Source organism: Scleropages formosus, chromosome 11 (genome assembly GCF_900964775.1).
Source record: "Scleropages formosus chromosome 11, fSclFor1.1, whole genome shotgun sequence".
Classification (NCBI taxonomy): Eukaryota; Metazoa; Chordata; class Actinopteri; order Osteoglossiformes; family Osteoglossidae; genus Scleropages; species Scleropages formosus.
Window position 1 is genome coordinate 16,707,344 of NC_041816.1, and position 18,426 is coordinate 16,725,769.

The 18,426-nt window shown below is 37.5% G+C and overlaps 1 protein-coding gene across 1 annotated transcript; it reads left to right on the plus strand.

The window, feature by feature from the left end:
* Window positions 1–212: 212 nt before the first annotated feature.
* Window positions 213–14,724, plus strand: arih1 (ariadne ubiquitin-conjugating enzyme E2 binding protein homolog 1 (Drosophila)). Its single transcript, XM_018763141.2, has 14 exons — window positions 213–730; window positions 4,633–4,700; window positions 4,886–5,027; window positions 7,178–7,270; window positions 8,076–8,131; window positions 9,347–9,413; window positions 9,695–9,801; window positions 11,281–11,323; window positions 11,872–11,943; window positions 12,042–12,172; window positions 12,966–13,023; window positions 13,209–13,469; window positions 13,557–13,669; window positions 13,942–14,724. The coding sequence occupies exons 1-14, from the start codon at window positions 446–448 to the stop codon at window positions 14,024–14,026; spliced, it is 1,581 nt and encodes a 526-aa protein (XP_018618657.1). The 5' UTR covers window positions 213–445; the 3' UTR covers window positions 14,027–14,724.
* Window positions 14,725–18,426: the final 3,702 nt, after the last annotated feature.

The window sequence follows — 18,426 nt, forward strand, 5'->3', positions numbered from 1 at the left end:
GTCGTCTTTAAATTAATAATAAAAAAAAAAAGGACACCGCAGTTATGTATTTGGTTCACGCTCGTTCTTTCCACGCAGCACCCCGCCCGACCACCACAATTCTCCGGACGTAAAATGCGGGCAGTGTGTGAGACGACGGTACAGCAGCAGCGCTACTGGACTATTTAATGGCACTATGAGTGAGTTTCCTGCTCACCCTTCCGCGTGACGCACGTCGCCGTCCGCCGTCAGCCGTCGGCTCGTGACGCCGTGTCCCTTTGTTGGCTCAGCAGTGGCGGCGCTTCTCTTGTTATTTCTCTGCGGCTCCAATTTTCAACTGCCGTTCCTGTTTTTTTTTTTTTTTGTGTTTTGTTTTTGTTTTGGGTTCGTCTGTGTGCTTTCTTCTTTGTCTAGACACGTCGCCGTAAATCGGTCTGCGCCGAAACCGTACGCTAAACACTATAGGATGGACTCAGACGAGGGTTACAACTATGAGTTCGACGACGAGGAGGAGGAATGCAGCGAAGACAGCGTTGAAGAGGAGGCCGAAGATGACACTCTGGAGCTGGGCGAGGTGGAACTCGTGGATCCGGTCGTGGCCGGAGGTGAACGGGACGAGTGCGGCGAGACCGGTGGCAGTGGCTTAGGCCCCGGTCAGGATGAAGAAGACTATCGCTTTGAAGTTCTCACCGCCGAACAGATCCTCCAGCATATGGTGGAGTGTATCCGGGAGGTCAACGAGGTCATCCAGGTGAGCTGTTTCGAGGCGACCCGACTCCAGGAAAGACCGGGGATGTGGGACAGCCTCTAGGCCGCGAATGCAGTAGGGATTGTGGCCTCGTCCAAAGCAAAGGGCTGGAGACACAAATAAATGTCAACAAAAGCGGGACGTTGCGGTAACCACTGGTACTGTCAACTAGTCCCAAGTTACTAACGAGGAGCACGGCTAGCTGGATAACTACTGTCATTTCCGAGGAGTGTTTAGTTTTCCTCTGTTGTAGTTACCCAGGCTACTAGCGAACGAGTATTTGTGCTTCAGGTAAACTAGCTCACTTAGCCGGTTAGCGAAGGATTTTTAGTCTGAGCTCTGCGTCCGAAGGTGCTTTAGTTTAGTTGGTTTGTTCGGACGTAGTGTTAGTTTTGGTAAACTGGCGAACGTCGTTTTGCGGGTTGCTCGCTAATCCGCATTAGTACCTAGTTTAGCACGGTGTATTGGTGTTTTTTTTTTTCTTTTTTTTTCTCCCCTCAGCGCAATACTTAACTGTTTAACTAGTATGAGAACGAGTGGTTTTAGTTAGTTTCATGTCAATAACCGCTCACTTTTTGGGCCACTGCGAATGGCGGCTCTCGATTTAATCAGCTGTAATGTTATATGTGGGGACTGACGATCAGGCCGAACAACAACATGGCGGAAGTGTTCTCGGTGTTGCTGATCCAGTAACGGACGGAATTGTCGGTATACATGTCATAAACGCACTTTTCTCACGTTCGGGGACGTTGTTCGTGGTGTTGTTGACAATAGTGGTGGTCAGCGAAATGGGAATTGGCTGCGAAAACGCTCCGCTCGCAGCGAGGTGCTGCGCTACGCTCCTCGCACCTTTTTAGGCAATCGGGGCCGCGGACGGTCATGACCGTGTTTACGGCGGCGACACTCTTGCCAGGGAGCGGTTAAGCCCATAAAATGGTCGACTTGTGTCGAAGACGCACTGTCATCTGGCTTAAAACCGGTCGTTTCTTCTTTACATCACGTTGCCGTGGTATTTCTATCAAGTTTCAACACAAAGTGTAGACTTACTGACGTGAGACACGTTAATCCCCCCCCAGCACCCATTCCGAACTTGGTGGCCTTGTGTGCTACGTGGGCCTGTTTTCTGAACGGCCGTCCGGTCCGACCGGGTGGTTGTGGAACCATCCAGCCATCGCCGGCAACATGCTAAAGTAGCTAGCAGCACCTCTCCATTCTCTACTGTCTATGGCCTGCTTGTGTTGGGGCTAATCCCACGCTGTCCAGGCTTTTGTGTTCTAGAAGAGACCGGCACACGCGTCACGCCATTCCCCGGCCCTAACACCTTCTCAGTTGCACCAAGTTACTCTGGGGTGTAAAAGTAAATGCTGCTCAACGCTCTATTTCAGCATCGACAGATATGAGTGGCTGTGAGGCTCAGTACTTGAGGCTTTGTGTGGTTTTTAAAAAAAAAAAAAAAAAAAATGTAACTCCAGTTAATCACTGTTGGTACTTGCAAAAATGAATGTCATGATATTTTGGATAATGTGCATTTGTCATCGCAAAAAAAACAAAATCAAAGGCAAGTCGATCCTTTTGTTCAGAAGGATCTTTCAGTTGGATCTTTGGCTTTTGATTTCTCTGCTGGGGGATATAAACACATGAGGCTGTAAGCATGTGCAAGTCAAGGAATACAATTGAACATGTCACTGAGGCATACATGACTGCTGACTTTAATAGTTTATCATTAAGTCATGCAACATAACAAAGCTGCCCCCCCCCCCCAGCTTCATGGGGATAACTTAAACTGGACCTGTGTAATAGGCAATGTGATCATGGCTTCAGCATTCAGATAAACATGCCAAATAAAGACTTCAGTAGCTTTTTTTATCCTGTGTATCCATTTTAATGGTGAAAGTTCTGAAACCATTTAAATCTTTATCTAACCAGTGTAAAAGCTGTGACAGTTTCAATTCATATCCTATCAATACAAAGAGAAGTGTATTGGTATTGAGTGAGAGAGAGTAGGATGAATTTAAAATCAAATTTCCAATTTTTGTCGCCCCCCCCAAAAAAAAATTTGAATGTTAACTTTAATGTAGGTAAGGAAAAGAGCACTGAAATAACAGTAAATATGAAGTGACATACATGGATGTGGCTGACAGCAATTGGCATCAAGAAAAAGTTGCACATTTAAAATCAACTGTGTAAAGTTTGGGGCTGTTAATGTTGGAATACACTATCAATACACAAGGCAACAATGCAATGCTTTCTCTTAAATTTCAAAAGTACAATTTTACATAACACATGAGACAATACAGCTGTTGAGTGGTTCTGACAGGGTACATGTAGGGGGAATAGTCAAAGTGGACTTCCAAATTGTGAAAAATTATACAACAGTATCCTGAGTTTTTCAACAAGCTTTTAATTTATGCGGGTTTATAAAGTTCTGTCATGCCTTATAATAAGGAAAAACTCCCCTCCAGATTAGATTACCCTTGTTGGGACATAAAAGGCAATGACTACCATCTCCCACAGGTCCAAATTTTTTTTCATCCAAGGTGGGCAAATGTTTCAAAGATGTCTTAACAATAAAATGTTGTTTCTTTTGTATAATTGAGTCATAATTTTTATTAAATGTTCTCATTACACATGGAACATGGAAATGTCCTAATTATACCAAGAAATAACCATTTAAAAATAAAGAATGGCTTGAGCTGGATCAGCTTTTTGATCATACTTGAATGCTCTTGCTCTTAACTGGCTAGTTCAGCTCTGTTGCAGTTATTTCTGTGTTGCTTGGCAACTGTGTGTTATGTCCTGCTTTGAGATTGGAGAAAGTCTTGTAAAGAATTTTTTTTTTTTTTTTTTTTTAATGTATGAAATGATTGCTACAAATTTTAAGGTGCCTTGAGTCTATCCTGGCAGCGTAGGAGAGCTGTTCCAGTACTGACAGTGTATCATAGTCATGTGTGAAGATGCTTTATTTTTATTTTCTCTCTTGAAAACTGGTGAAAATTAAGTTTTGTCCATCCTGTGTCTTATGCACCTGCTCAAAATAAACCTCGGTGCAGCAAGTTGTAGGGAGCAAACTAGGTTTGCTTCAGACTTTTCATGTCTCCTCATCTCAATGTAATGTATAAATTTGTACATTTTGCTGAGCTGTATGTCGCTTTGGACAAAAGTGTCTGCTAAATGAATAAATGTAAACTGTGTATAAATGGGACATTAATGTATTGGGACTGAATTAGACCATGACAGATACATTGCTTCTTTACATCAATGTGCCTTTAAATCCTTATCCCTCATGCTTGTGCAGTTCTTACATTTACTTTTCTATTGCTTGCTTGCTTGCATGCATACATAGATACTTACACTCTTACTAGTAAACATGGGAGGACATCCTGGAAAATGCAGTGTTCTTTTAAGATGTTTACAGGCCTATCTGGTTACATTAAGTTCACTCTAAACATCTAGATTTAAGTGTGTTCTGTGTGATAGTTTCATCATGATTAACTTGATGTCTTCATATAAATAACGTTATAAGCTTTGGAGCCCTTTTGGGGTTTGAGCCTCTAGCTTTCATGTTATATGGTCTGTTTCCTTAGTGACTAGACTGGTCTTCCTGTTGCTCTGTATATTTTGTGCATGTTTTAAACACTTTACAGGGTTCTTTATTTTAAAAATGAAAGGATGTGATTCTTTAGACAACTTATGGCATTTGTGCACATTTTATTGCCTGTTGTAATTTTGTAACATGGTTCTCTGAAAGGTGTACTTCATTGTCTTGTATATTTTGATAGCTGTAATCTGAAAGTGTTAGTAATAAAAGGGTTTATATCTGTTGTTCACTCAAAAATTTTGGTAAATATCTATTGTTCAACACTAAGCTTAACTCATCACACAAAATTTTTCTTCATGTTTCCTAGAATCCAGCAACTATAACCAGAATACTACTTAGCCATTTCAACTGGGATAAAGAGAAACTGATGGAAAGGTAAATTTAGCTTTTGTGTTCGTATGATGATACAAGTGTGCTTCAGTGCACTGTTGTGGACTGTAGATGTTAATTTATTCAGTTATTCTGCTCACAATCTAGTTTTCTGCAGAAATGCATGGTGCAGTTTTGTATTTCTTTTATTGATAACTTCCTGCAGATTAACCTGTATTTCTTCTCTACAGATATTTTGATGGAAATCTGGACAAGCTGTTTTCAGAATGTCACGTTATAAACCCTAGTAAGAAGTCTCGAACACGTTTGAACACAAGATCCTCAGCACAAGACATGCCCTGTCAAATTTGCTACTTGAACTACCCCAATTCAGTGAGTATAACCCTCAGTTATAAGTACATTTTAATGGAACAGTCATTAGGTGAGAAACTGTGCTTAAGAACTTTAATTTGTGATGTAAACTTTCAGTTATGTTTGTGATTTACGGCAGCTTTCCCCATTAACTTATTATTTTTGAGTCCTGACATTTAGCTATAACATCTAATGACAACCGTTCCATCTGCCATATGATAATGTCAGCTGGCTGTGCTACCAGAAGGCACTACATTTATTATTAGTTTGGGTCTCAGTCAATGTTTGTACTTATATTCTGTGAAAATATAATATTTAGCATGAAAAACATGTAAAATTTGTAAATATAGCAAAACGCTATATTTACAAATGTAGTGTTCATGCATGTAAATTGACTCCCACTTGTGCTAAAATATTAAATCCTGTTAAAATGGACACAATTTCTTCAGTAGTTTTATGTCATTTATCTTAAGTTTTCCATTCATTACTGTATAATACTACACAGCTGTCTACCTGTTCTCCTTCAGATCTTTTGTAGTTATTAAATATTGTAGTCTCTTGCAAACAAAACATGCATGCATTTGATTTTTTGTCTTTGTGTTAATTCAACTTTGAATGCAAAAAAAAAACAGTAAAGATGAAAAATGGAAGTAATGCAAATGAATTTGCACTTTGCTAAACAGGTTGACATGGTATCTCATACTGCCTGGGCTGTGCTATTTAACAAGGGTTTGATCCCTGCTTAGTTTGTGTGGTGTTTGCATGTTCTCCCTGTGTTTGCACGAGTTGTTGTAATGCACTCATTTTTTTTTCCTCTGAGATGTATGTCACTTCTGACAAAAGCATCTGCTAAATGAATACATGTAAATCTTTCCTTTCACAGTCCAGAGACATAGGTATTTCAGGTGAACTTGTGACTTTAAAGGGCCTATAATCTGTTTGTAGCTCTGTTACATTGCTTAGTTGTATAAATGTGAATGATTTTAGGGGGTTTAAGTGTATGTATCCAATGCTATAAGCCACCATGGATAAAGGTGGTAGCCAAATATTACATATTCATTGTGAGTCACTTTGAAGAAAAGCTGCTAAATAAATCTTGTACAGCTCTGCTCTCGGGAGGTACACAAAATCCAGATTCTGTCTTTGTAAATGCAACAAAATTCCTTGTAACCAAAGTACAGGGTATTAAATGACACTCCTTGTAAAGTCATATTCTCATAACTCAAATGGGTTTGTCTCAGAGTATGACTAATTGAGGTTAATGTACCTTGGTCTTTGAGTGTCATTTGGGCCAAAGGTGGTGCTGTTGCTTTAAAATGATCATAAGATTAGAAAGTAGTGATTTTAGGGAAAAGTGCCCTACCTAACTCAACTGACATTTGTTATATGTTTAGGATTTTAAAACGATTTGCTTTTTTCATGGGCCCAGATTAATGCCCAAGAAATTAATTTTCAGCCCAAATTTTATCTGTGCCAAATATTATTTGAAAATACTTGTTTCCTATGTTGAGATTATTGGACAGTTAAATCATAATTTTGGCACACCTGCTTGCATACGAGTTACAACAGTTAAGTCAATTCACATTTTTAATTTGTGCTGAATCCTTTTATTTATCAAAGAATTTTGAGTAAACTTTCTCAATGTTTCTGCAACATATATAAAAGGTAACTTCATTCCCTTAACCCGATGTACTGGTAAACTTTCATATATTGCATTCATTGTATTTTCATTCCTGGTATGAAAACACTGGCAAGTTGGAATATTTCAAAGTTTTGTGATACTGTAGTTTTGTTTCCTTTTCAGTATGAAAGTCAAAATCAGCAAATTCAGTCTAAATTAGATGGCCCCCAAGAAGATGTTACGGCATGATTTAAAGCATTTAAATAGTTTTAGGGTTCAAGTTAACTACGTCTTGAAAGTTAAATTTTCCTTAGATGGTTTTAATGTGTATTTCGGGTAGTCCGAAATGTTCTTTGGCAGTGCTCTACTTTTTATAATGTGCACAAATGATGTTGTCCATGATAATGGAACTTATTCTGTTCCCTCTAGTCTCATTGCAATCAGGAATCATTTTTGCGCTCATAGCTCATTTGCATTGTAAAGTCTATATGTTAGACAACCATTTGTAAAGTGTTTTTGGTTTGGTTTTTCTTTTTTTGTTCCCCCATAGTACTTCACTGGCTTAGAGTGTGGCCACAAGTTCTGTATGCAGTGCTGGGGTGACTACTTAACAACCAAAATCATTGAGGAGGGAATGGGACAGGTGAGAAATGCCCTGTAAATGCAATGGTTTTGCATTTTAGTATAGTAACTGAAATGGTAGTTATACAATATATCAGACACACAAAAGGTTTGTTTTCTGGTTCGATACTTTCTTACCTTCAGGGCAGCCCCCTTCTAAGGTTTTTGATGGGGAAATGAGTCAAAATACAAAGTTAAGATATAATTGTTGCAAAAACACATTCTCCATTTATGTGAGTGGGTGGTGTGGCACTTTCATACCACAGTGGCAAAGCAGGCACAAAAAGTTGCAGGAAGTTTTAATTGAAGCTAAACTGTCAAGCAGTAACCACATCCAGCTAGATGGCAGGGAGAAAGGTAGACATGGCTTGGCCATAACTTGAGACATACACACTTTTGTATTTCATATGTAGAAACAGATCTATTGTGTAAAACTACATAATTTAGTTTTAAACAATGTTCGTTTATTGCTGCAATGTTGAGAAACTTATTTATGATGATCAAGGGAAATTTAATTCTAACATGTACGTGTATGTACATCTCCAAATTGCATTTCACAATGATAAGCATTCTCTTATCACAAAATCATGATTTAACATAATGCTCATGTCAGATTTATTTGGATTCTTTAAATGTGGCATTTGATACAAATGATTTCCCTGTATGTGCTCATATGACACAAGTGGGTTTTTTTTAAACTTTGCATGAAAGTTTAAATTTTAGGAAAATGGAAAATTTGATTAAAGCTTAAATTTGTTTTTAAAATGCTGTTTAACACATTTTAGGTTCACTTAGCAGGTTCTTATTTAAATTTTTCTTTTTTGAAGACCATTTCCTGTCCTGCTCACAGCTGTGATATATTGGTGGATGACAACACAGTTATGTAAGTATTTAAACATTTGTGCAAAAAATCAAAACTTCCCCATTTTAAAATGTTTTGTGACCTAGTAGTAACTTTTTTGTAACACAGGCAAAATTACTTTGGGAAATGAAACTTACAGCCTTGGCATTGAAAATTGTTCTAATGAAGGAAGGCCTAGGTTTTAATGTTGTGCATTTTTGTCATTTGGTATGGTGTAAATTACAAAACATTAATGGATTCTACTACTTAAACTAGTTAGTGTTTTTCCCTTTATTCTTGATTATTATCTGCCTCTTTAATATCCTTTCTCACCAGTCATTCTACCATTGAGCTAGTGTTGTTAATACCAGTGGTTGTGTTTCTGGTCTTGACTCCATGTGGGAAGACTACCGTTTTGGCTTCAGTTCAGCTGAACTGATAAGGAAAAGAAAGCTGTGTCATTCCCTGTCCAGCCCTATTTATTTTTATTTTATTTATTTATTTATTTATTTATTTATTTCAAGGTCTTATATTTTGTTAGAAATTGGGGGGAGTGTCAGTAACTGAATACTCATTTAAGTCTAGCTCTACTGAGGTTAGCTGAGAAATGGGTTATGCTGTCAAAGTGCTATGGCACGATTCCATATTATGCTTACTGAGGCAAAAAATGAAACTGTGGGTAATTGAATTAGTGTGCGCACAGGGAAACCATAATCTTGAAATGGGGAAATAAACCACAGTTTTAACCATACATTATGTAACCACTGTTCAGACTAGAATTCAGTAACAGTTTTTCTCTGTTTCCCATGATGTGGCCACACTTGGCTCTTTAGAATTGAGATGACATTGTTGCTATAATATAGTCTTGGTGTTTTGCGGGTCATATTAGGTGATGACGTCACCATAGTTAAAATTGGCAACAATAATTGAAAGTGGGAGTCCAAAAATGGGAATTGGGGTTTTCTTTTTGTGATTTAACAGGGACAGGAAGGAGAAGCACTTTAAGGAAAAATGTTATACAGAGTGGTCAAACTTCTTCTTCCTTTCTATTCATCTGAAAAGTTTTATGTTCTAACAGATTTTCATATTAAAGCAGACTTTTCATTCAGTGTAGAAAATTTAATTTCAACAAAGGCAAATTTTACAATTTTTTATGCATAAGTTTTTCAGTGGTACAACAGGAGTTTTATTTCACTTGGTTAAATTTACTGTAGCATTATGTAACAAAATGTGTCCATTTTTAAAATTTCTTTTTAGGCGACTGATAACAGATTCCAAGGTGAAGTTGAAGTACCAACATTTGATTACCAATAGTTTTGTAGAGGTAAGGTTCTGTTTTTGTTTTGCAGTGAAATTTAATCAAAGGCTACGTAACTTACTTATTATCTACATGAGCTTAATTTTTGGGCCCAATGACAGTAACGGTATAATTTTCTGTTGTACTACTTTAAAAAATGCATCGGTAAATTGTGTTGATGAAAATTTGCCTGTGTTGCTTTAACTGGTTTATAGTAGCAATTTTTAACTGTGACCAGTGTTTAAGAAATCCTTTCAGCATTCAGTCTAATTTTCATCTCTTGCTCCTCTCAACGCTTCTCCACCCAGTGCAATCGACTGTTAAAATGGTGTCCTGCACCTGACTGCCACCATGTTGTCAAAGTGCAGTACCCTGATGCCAAACCTGTGAGGTGCAAATGTGGACGGCAGTTCTGGTAAGACTTGGCCGAAACAAGTTTGAATACTTCGCTGTAGCCTCTAAAGCAATAAAATGGCCATAGTACCTTGAGTATAGTGTCCCTCTTCCCATTAGGGATGAGTATAAACACTTTTTTTTGTTACTGGCTACTTAACTTTAACAATTTAAAACCAGCAAGTGTTACCAAATAGTTGAACTCATAACTTTGTCTGGGCTCCCTGTCTGAGTATGTGCACACTGAGTTTATTTAGCAGACACTTTCTCCAAAGCGACTTGCATCTCATAGAAAATAATGTGTGCATTACCTTAACAGGAAGAGACTTGGATGCAGATGTGTAATTCTAAAATAGTTACTTTCCACCATATGAGCTAATGTATGTCAGATGAGTAGCTGCATAAAAGTATATCTGAATATTGACAATTTCTAATCACATTCCTATTTTTTTTAAACATTTACATTACACAAGTAGCTGCCTGAAGGTTTATCAGTTCAGCAGTTATGGTCTGAGTTATAGAGCATGAACAGTTACCCATTACATGAGCTTAAGCAGTCATGAGAGAAGTGAGTGGGAAGAGGCGAGTTAAGACCCTTTTTTGTAAAATGTGGACAGAAATTCAGCAGTTCTGCATGAGAGGGGAGGTCTTTCCACCACATTGGAGTTGCCTTAAATATTTTTGAAACTGTGGTTTGCAGGTTAGATGCTGGGTTTAATGTAACAATATTTTGTAGTTTCAGTAAAACAAAACACAACAAAGGAACCAATCCCTTAATCTATGAAGAAGCCTAAGAGTTGTGGTACCATTAATGTGCAGTGTTGACTTTATGGATGATATGCATTTCATTGCATTGACTGCTGCATTGATGTTTTTTTTAAAAAAAAAAAAAAAAAAAAAACTTTAGGCTACATTTTGCTTGCTGTTTGTCTAGAGTATCCATCCCATGTTACTGACAGACATTAGCCTTATGGGTTTGTAAGAAATGTGGGGAAAAATGTGGCTGATTTCATCACATGCAGTAGGCTTATATCGGAACCTTTACTCCATGTGTAGCGTGTATGGTCTCAAATTTAACTTCTTATAGCTTAATTCAGCTCCTTCTTGTTTGCGTGTGTTTCCTCTAGTACTTCTGTTTCCTCCCACAGTTCAGTCATGGTTTCAACTGAACTGATGACTCTAAAATGCCTGTGTGTGGGAGAGAATGTGTTTCACTGGTGGGTAGATGAAATACTAGATGAGTGACTCATTGTACGTAGCATAAGTCATCATGGGTGTAAAAGGTGTCGGCTGATGCTACTACGTGGTGTTGCAAGTTTCTCAAGACAAAAATGTCAATGTAACATGGTGACAGTCCAGTAAAAGTTATAGATTGACAAATATGTTGCAAAATAATATCCAACATCTTTGCATGTCTTTAATCTGTCATGAGGATCATACTTTTAATATTGATCTTGGTACGTTATTTTGCATGGATGTTCAACTGTGAAAACTCTTTCAGCTTCAACTGTGGAGAGAATTGGCATGATCCTGTCAAGTGCAAGGTATGTAAAATGTTAGTGGTATTTCAGAGGGTACTTGTATTTTTGTAATCTGTCATTTTGTCAGTTACAGAACTCAACTAGGCTGAATATTTCAGGCCTAAATTATATATTTGGGTCATACTGTTTTTGATTTTTAACACACGCTGTAACCACATTTATGCGTGTGAAGGATAACACTTAAACTGTGCATATTTAACGATGATTGAAAACGATTCAAATCTGTCACTGGAAAATTGTTTTATGTAATTTCACCCATTTATTTGGTCTAAAATGTCATACTCTAGACACTGGAATTCTCTTGATTTAAAGGCACATTCTCAGAAAATTGTCAACCTGAATTAACAGCTTTATAGTTAACAGAGGAAATAAACTAAGGTGTAAATTCCATCCTTGGAACAAGTAAGGCTTGACAATTTTATGTTTTTGCCCAGATTGGGGTTTTTTTTTTTTTTTTTTTTTTTTTTTTTTTTTTTTTTTTTTTTTTTTTTTTTTTTTTTTTTTAAATGGGGAATAGCATAATATCACTTCTCTGCTCCTGTTTTATGCAGTGGTTGAGGAAGTGGATTAAAAAGTGTGATGATGACAGTGAGACCTCTAACTGGATTGCCGCAAACACAAAGGTAAGTGCCACAAGGACTTGCGATCTTTCTTTCTTTTTTTAAAAAATATTTTAAAGGCGCTGACAGGGTCTGGAGAATAACCCTCTTTGTATTATTAGGAATGTCCCAAATGCCATGTGACCATTGAAAAGGATGGTGGCTGTAACCACATGGTGTGCCGTAACCAGAACTGTAAAGCAGAGTTCTGTTGGGTTTGTCTGGGCCCTTGGGAACCCCATGGATCTGCTTGGTGAGTCTCTTATACTTCTTACTATTGTTGTATTCTTTAAATAACTTTTAGTATGCTTCTTACTGTTGTTTTTAAGTGTAAATCAGTCTTCTAACCCAAGCTTGAAATGCTGATTCCTATCTGTGATGGCAGTGTATTTGAGATTTTGTTGGGCTGTGTGGACATTTTTACAGCTACGTAATGCTCTCTGAATGAGAACCAGACCATCCAAACCACTAAATGGTGACAATTCTACTTCATTGTACCACTGTCCATCTTGGTTTCTTGCATTGCATTTCATTGCGTTTTTATTACCTCCAGGCACAACTTTTATACTTAAATTATGACAATTTTGTAGTCTGGCCAAGGGAGCCATTGATTGCTGTTTGGATGCAATATTATGCAGCCATCAGTTAATACTGATTGTATCACTTCCCCTGGGTGGAACATGTTTTTATAAGTTGCCTTTCATGTTAGTTCTTGTGTATGTTTGCACTTCTAGAAACACAGGGATGCATCAAGACATTCTGGAGGAATGAAGAATTATGTGGCTTATATTAACAATTTTCTAAAATTTTGATCCTTTTATTTTGAGTTGGGGTGATTGTGAAGTGCTTTAGCATTGGCTTGTTTTATAAGGTAACCTTTCTGTAGAACAGTTTTTTTTTCCTCTCTCCATAGTCTGTGGGGAAGCACTCAAACAAGAATTTCATGGTACTTGTACACAGTACTTATGACAAACCTTGACCTTAAATGTTATGGATCTCTAAAGTTAGTAAAACACAGTAATCATACTAAAATTAATATTTTATAGGTACAACTGCAACCGCTACAATGAAGATGATGCAAAGGCTGCAAGGGATGCACAAGAGGTAATGTGACAAACTCCAGGACAACACATAGAACTATTTTATGTGCACAGAATAATGTGTGGTAAAATATACATAGTGTTTGTCATTCCTTTATGTGTAATGGAAAATCATAGCATTTCCTAAATGTGCTTTAGGACTGCAGTATGCTGTCTGTCTTGTAGCTAAGATTGGTGTATGCCTTACAGCGCTCCAGGGCAGCTTTGCAAAGGTACCTCTTCTACTGCAACCGTTATATGAACCACATGCAGAGCCTGCGCTTTGAGCACAAGCTGTATGCACAGGTTAAGCAGAAGATGGAGGAAATGCAACAACACAACATGTCATGGATTGAGGTGCAGTTCCTGAAGAAGGCTGTGGATGTCCTCTGCCAGTGCCGCTCCACACTGATGTTCACCTACGTTTTTGCTTTCTACCTCAAAAAGAACAATCAGTCCATCATCTTTGAGGTCAGACTGGATTTGGTTGGAACATCCCTTTTTCAGCATCTATGAATGTCCTTGGTTTTTACATGCGCAGACCTTTTTGTATTTCAGAATAATCAAGCAGACCTGGAAAATGCCACCGAAGTTTTGTCTGGATACCTGGAGCGGGATATTTCCCAAGATTCCTTGCAGGACATCAAACAAAAAGTACAGGATAAATACAGGTCAGGAAAGAGTTTAGTTTAGTTTAATTCTGATTGGGGTTTTTTTTTTTTTTTTTAAATAAATTAGCTGCTGGTCCATGTTTTATTAAGATGTATTTAGTTTGTACATGTAAAGTAAAAAGCCTATATCTTCTGAGATTTCTTTAATGTTTTAAATTATATGTATGATGCATTTACAGATTATACAATTTTAACAAAATGAATATCTTCATGAAGTTAAAGCAAATGTCACATTGTGGCTATAGTTCTACTGAACACGTAATCTCTTCTAGATACTGTGAGAGCCGACGAAGAGTGCTGCTACAACATGTCCACGAAGGCTATGAGAAAGACCTGTGGGAGTACATAGAGGATTGAGGATGAACTCTACATCATAGACTCTGAGAAGTTACTCTACTGACTAGAGTGCTGACGCAATTCAACTGGGCAGCATTGTCTAAAGTCACCTCTGGTCATCTATCCAATATTGCATCCCCCCTCCTCAAGTTTTGTTTATTGGAAACTTAAATTATATTGAATAAAAGGCAGAATATTAAAATATTAATTGTACAACAGTATTGCTAGCAGCAGAGTGGAGTGTGAAAAGATGACCCACCCCCCCCAACCACTTCTAGACCTTCCCTGGCTTGTATTGTAACATCCTCCTTGAATACCCACTCTCCTTTTTTTGTGGCTGGCTTTTGTTCCATTTTGACTTTATTTTATGTATTCTTGGTTGTAAAATGAACTCTTCCAACACGGCTTTAAAAGTGTCTGAACCATGTTTGCTGTACATGGCAAGATCCTTGTTTTTGGGTTGCTGAATGTTGATTGGATGATTGTAAGGGGCTAAACTTTTTTTTTTTTTTTCTTTTTTTGGTAAAATGAAAAGGAAATCTGTATTTTTCAATTTGTAAATAACGCATATGCATGGAAGTTTAAACAGCAAGCGTGGCACGTGTTTGCATAATTTTTAAATTTAAAAAAATATTTATTCTTTACAAATATTCAAAAGATGTATATTTGCTGTGCAGTTTAAGTATTTCTCCCTGCTTTTTTTTTTTTTTTTTTTTTTTTAAATATAAAAAATATGGGGAAGGTGGAAAGATGACTGATTCAATCATGGACAAGAGTGTCTTAATCCCATCCTTTCTCCTTCCATTGCCATTCAAGGGTAACAGTCCTCCACAATATGAGCTGGGGTTTTTTTTTTTTTTTTTTTTTTTTTTTTCCCCCCCCCCCCCCCCCTTTCTTCTTCCCTCCCCTTTGTTTTAAATATCCCAAACAGGACCCTTAAAACACAGCATTTAGGTGAAAAACATTTACAGATTTTGAAAGATTCCAGTTATCTGTACCAGTGTAGTATAAAAGGTAGAATTTTAGTGAATGATCTAATCCCGACTGGCAAATTCCTGGCAGGTATCTTGTGTTACAGCAAGAATTGACCTAAGTCAGATAATGGTGTGAAGTAGTATAGGCTTTGCTCACGATGACACTTCTTGCCAGCTGTGGGCCCCCTGTTCTAATGCCCTTAGGCTTTTGATGTTTAAAAAGGAAAAAAAATAGTGACACTGACACTTGAATACCCGAATGAGTGACATTCACTCATTGGTAAACCAGTCATAGACCTGGTTAGATATTTTTAACTTGTTTGAATGCACCTTGGATTATTTGAGGGGGTTATTGGCTTGTACTGAAGCACTATTGAACAAAGTTAGAAATGAACATAATTCAGGCTTAAAGTGCAAACTTTTACAGAGATTTTTTTTTTTGTACTTTTTCCTTAAATTTAAACAATTCTTTGAATAAAGTCCTCAAATTGGGCTTGAGTGTGCTTCAGAGCCTGAAAATAAAACATTGTGAATTGACTAATGAAAAGTTAAGGAACATTGTGCATAGAAACATTGTGATATACATTCTTTTATATTTAACATGAGCTGTGTTTACACAGGAAGGTTCAGGAGGGCCGTTTTCTTTCCACCAGTGTTTTTCTCAAGACCCTTGGAAAGGACTTGCGTGACAGTGTGTCCAGCTTATCTTGCAACAGGTCTGCATACATTTTGAATGCAATACAGCACTATGGGGGGTGGGGGACAAACAATCCTGGTGTTGGTGACAAGAAGTAAGTAGATGCCTCCTTTCACCAAAGCGAGAATATCTTTAGACATTTGTATTTCCATTTGAGACATTCTAACAAATTTAACTTCAGCCCCGGTTGCTTTAATGTTATATTCGTTCCTACAGACAAGAAAGCAGACTACTGTTTAAATAAATGTCAAATTTTGTTACTGGGAGTATTGTGTGAATCATTAGCATAGACTGGCTGGTTACAAAGTACAGTTTCATTGCTAGCTGTCATACCGTTTTCACTTCTATAAGGAATCCGAAAATGTACCTGTTCTGTATTTTGCAAGCTTCTGTCAGAGCAACAAAGGAACAAGTTCAGTTTTTTTTTTTTTTTTTTTCTCTCTTCTTCCCCTTTCTTCCCTCCCCTTAATGGAGAAGGTAAAGAAAAAATTGATTCTTCAAAACAATGACCATCATAACTGTGGACAGAGATCAATATTCTTTTGATATTGACCAATATCTCTTCATCGCCATATTCAAAACCATGGACGGAAATATACCCAAAACACATTGTTTTTATGACCTGTATGTCATGGTTTAAATGAAAGTGATATGTACTTTAAGTGATGTAAACAGTAATGGATTTGACATTATTGTAAACTTAACTGGTATTTTTCATGCAGGACAGCTAACGGGATTAACCATGAGGCTAGTTTGGTGTTACAAGGTCCCTTCTTTCCAGTCTAATGTACGAACATTTCAGTGTATAATGCATAGTAACATAAGCAGCTAAATGCATTTGTTTGGAAAAAACCTGAGTAGTTAATACAGTACTTTATATTTTTTCTTTCAGCTATAATTTTTTTCTTATCTATGTAGTGTGCAATTGTAGAAATTAGCTGGTCTTTAAAAAGAATTAAAAGTGCAATTTTTTCAAAAACCCACTTTGCCTTTTTTGATATTTCAGCTGTTCCCTTAGAGCAGTCCAAATTCCAAAAACCTAGGAATGTTTTTGAATATCTTTTCAATCTTTTTCTGTATCTATCCTTGGCTGGAGATCTTTAAATATCATCTGCTGCTTTATATCAGTGTAAAATTTTGTCTAGAGGTCTTGTAAGCAAGAGTCAATGTAAAAGGGTTAGGATAGTGGTTGAAGCTGGATGATCTCATCTTTGCTGAACATTTTAAGAACCACCTGTTGCCTTTTACAACCATACTTTTTCCATTTAAAACAATACTGGCTGTGTTTGTTTTATTTTTTATTTTATTTTATTATAGAGATTACATTCCATTTTCTATATCAGCAAAAGAGTAAATTCAGATTTAAATCAAATCACTGTTATAATGGTCACATGTTGTAAATAACACCTTCCTTATTCAAAATGTTACAGTACACCCCCTTATTTATAATGTTTCCTTGCTGTTGCAGAATTTCCAGGGGTTACAAGACCATTACAGTGCCTATTGTCTGATGTGAGAATCCGTACTATATAAAATGGACAATTGCTTGCAAAATTCTTCTTATGCCTTCCATCCCTCCTGAGGCATAAGCCGGCAACAAGGGTTCTCCAGGCATCCCTAAGAACTGAGATGTCATGAAGTTTCCTTGACATTTCTGTAGCTGCAAAATTAGGCAATCTTAATTCTTGTAAGTGGTTCATAGAACCTTGTTACTTTCTGTTGTGCATTACAGCATTCTGAAAAGTGTTGTGTATGGTTGTATTCTTTAACTTTTAGTATGCAAAGAAACAGATTTTCTTTTCAACCGTCAGAGATAGCCAATCTGTAACATGATACAGCATCCATGGTGATAATATGAAGAATATGAGCATTAAAGTGACACTACCTTGACTTGCAACATGTAACCTGGAGAAAATCTTATTTTAGATATGGAATTTTACTGTCACCTTCCATAGTGGACTGGGTAGATTCACAATATTACAATTGTATCAGCTTACTAGAAGACTAATTTAAATGGAAAATACAGTATGTATGTTAAACAAGAGGCAAATGTTGTGGACAGATACACTAGGTGTACACGCACTAATCTCTGCTTGGAGCTTACTATCCTCCGTATCGATCCTTTTTTGCATAGTAATACTAAGCAAGTTTTGCCGTTATGTTTAATCTAGATATCTCCTAGGGGTACAACAAATCACCCATACTTCAGCTCTCACCTGACCTAGAGAGCAGGTCCTCTAGCCTGCCAGATGAAGATTTTCTGGTCCTGTGTTTAAACGTACTTCACCTTGTGTGCTGGCCAGTGCTGCAGGTCAAGGGGCAGCATTCTAATTATTTGCATAGCTGTTCAGAAGGAAGTGGAGGAGGCAGTGGCTTGAAGGAGCAGCAGGCACCTTTGTCCACTTTGGATTGTATCACAAACTATACACAGCTTGTGGTCCAGGCCATGGTAATACTGTGCCTGGACTATTGAAACTACTCCTGGTCTGGCCTCCCAGCTTCCTCTCTCAAAGCGCTCCCACGTATCTCCCTGCTTAGGGGTCCCACACACAGGAGGTCCAAAATCAAAACCTTGAAGGCTATTTGTTGTGTTTCCGGTGTAGTGGAATGAGCTACTGCTCTCACTCAGAACTTCTGCTTCCCTCTCAACATTCAGGAAGTCTGTCTTTTGGATCCACTTCTCTCCTTTCATTAGATTATCTGTTTTAAAAAAATGTATCCTGGTAGAAAGGGGTGATGCTGGAGTAATT

Excerpts from the sequence above, each read along its gene's own strand:
- arih1 (XM_018763141.2), top strand. The coding sequence starts at position 446 with ATGGACTCAGACGAGGGTTACAACTATGAGTTCGACGACGAGGAGGAG. Across the intron at positions 8,132-9,346 it reads GTGGATGACAACACAGTTAT|GCGACTGATAACAGATTCCA; the intron begins GTAAGTATTTAA and ends ATTTCTTTTTAG. Across the intron at positions 12,173-12,965 it reads GAACCCCATGGATCTGCTTG|GTACAACTGCAACCGCTACA; the intron begins GTGAGTCTCTTA and ends AATATTTTATAG.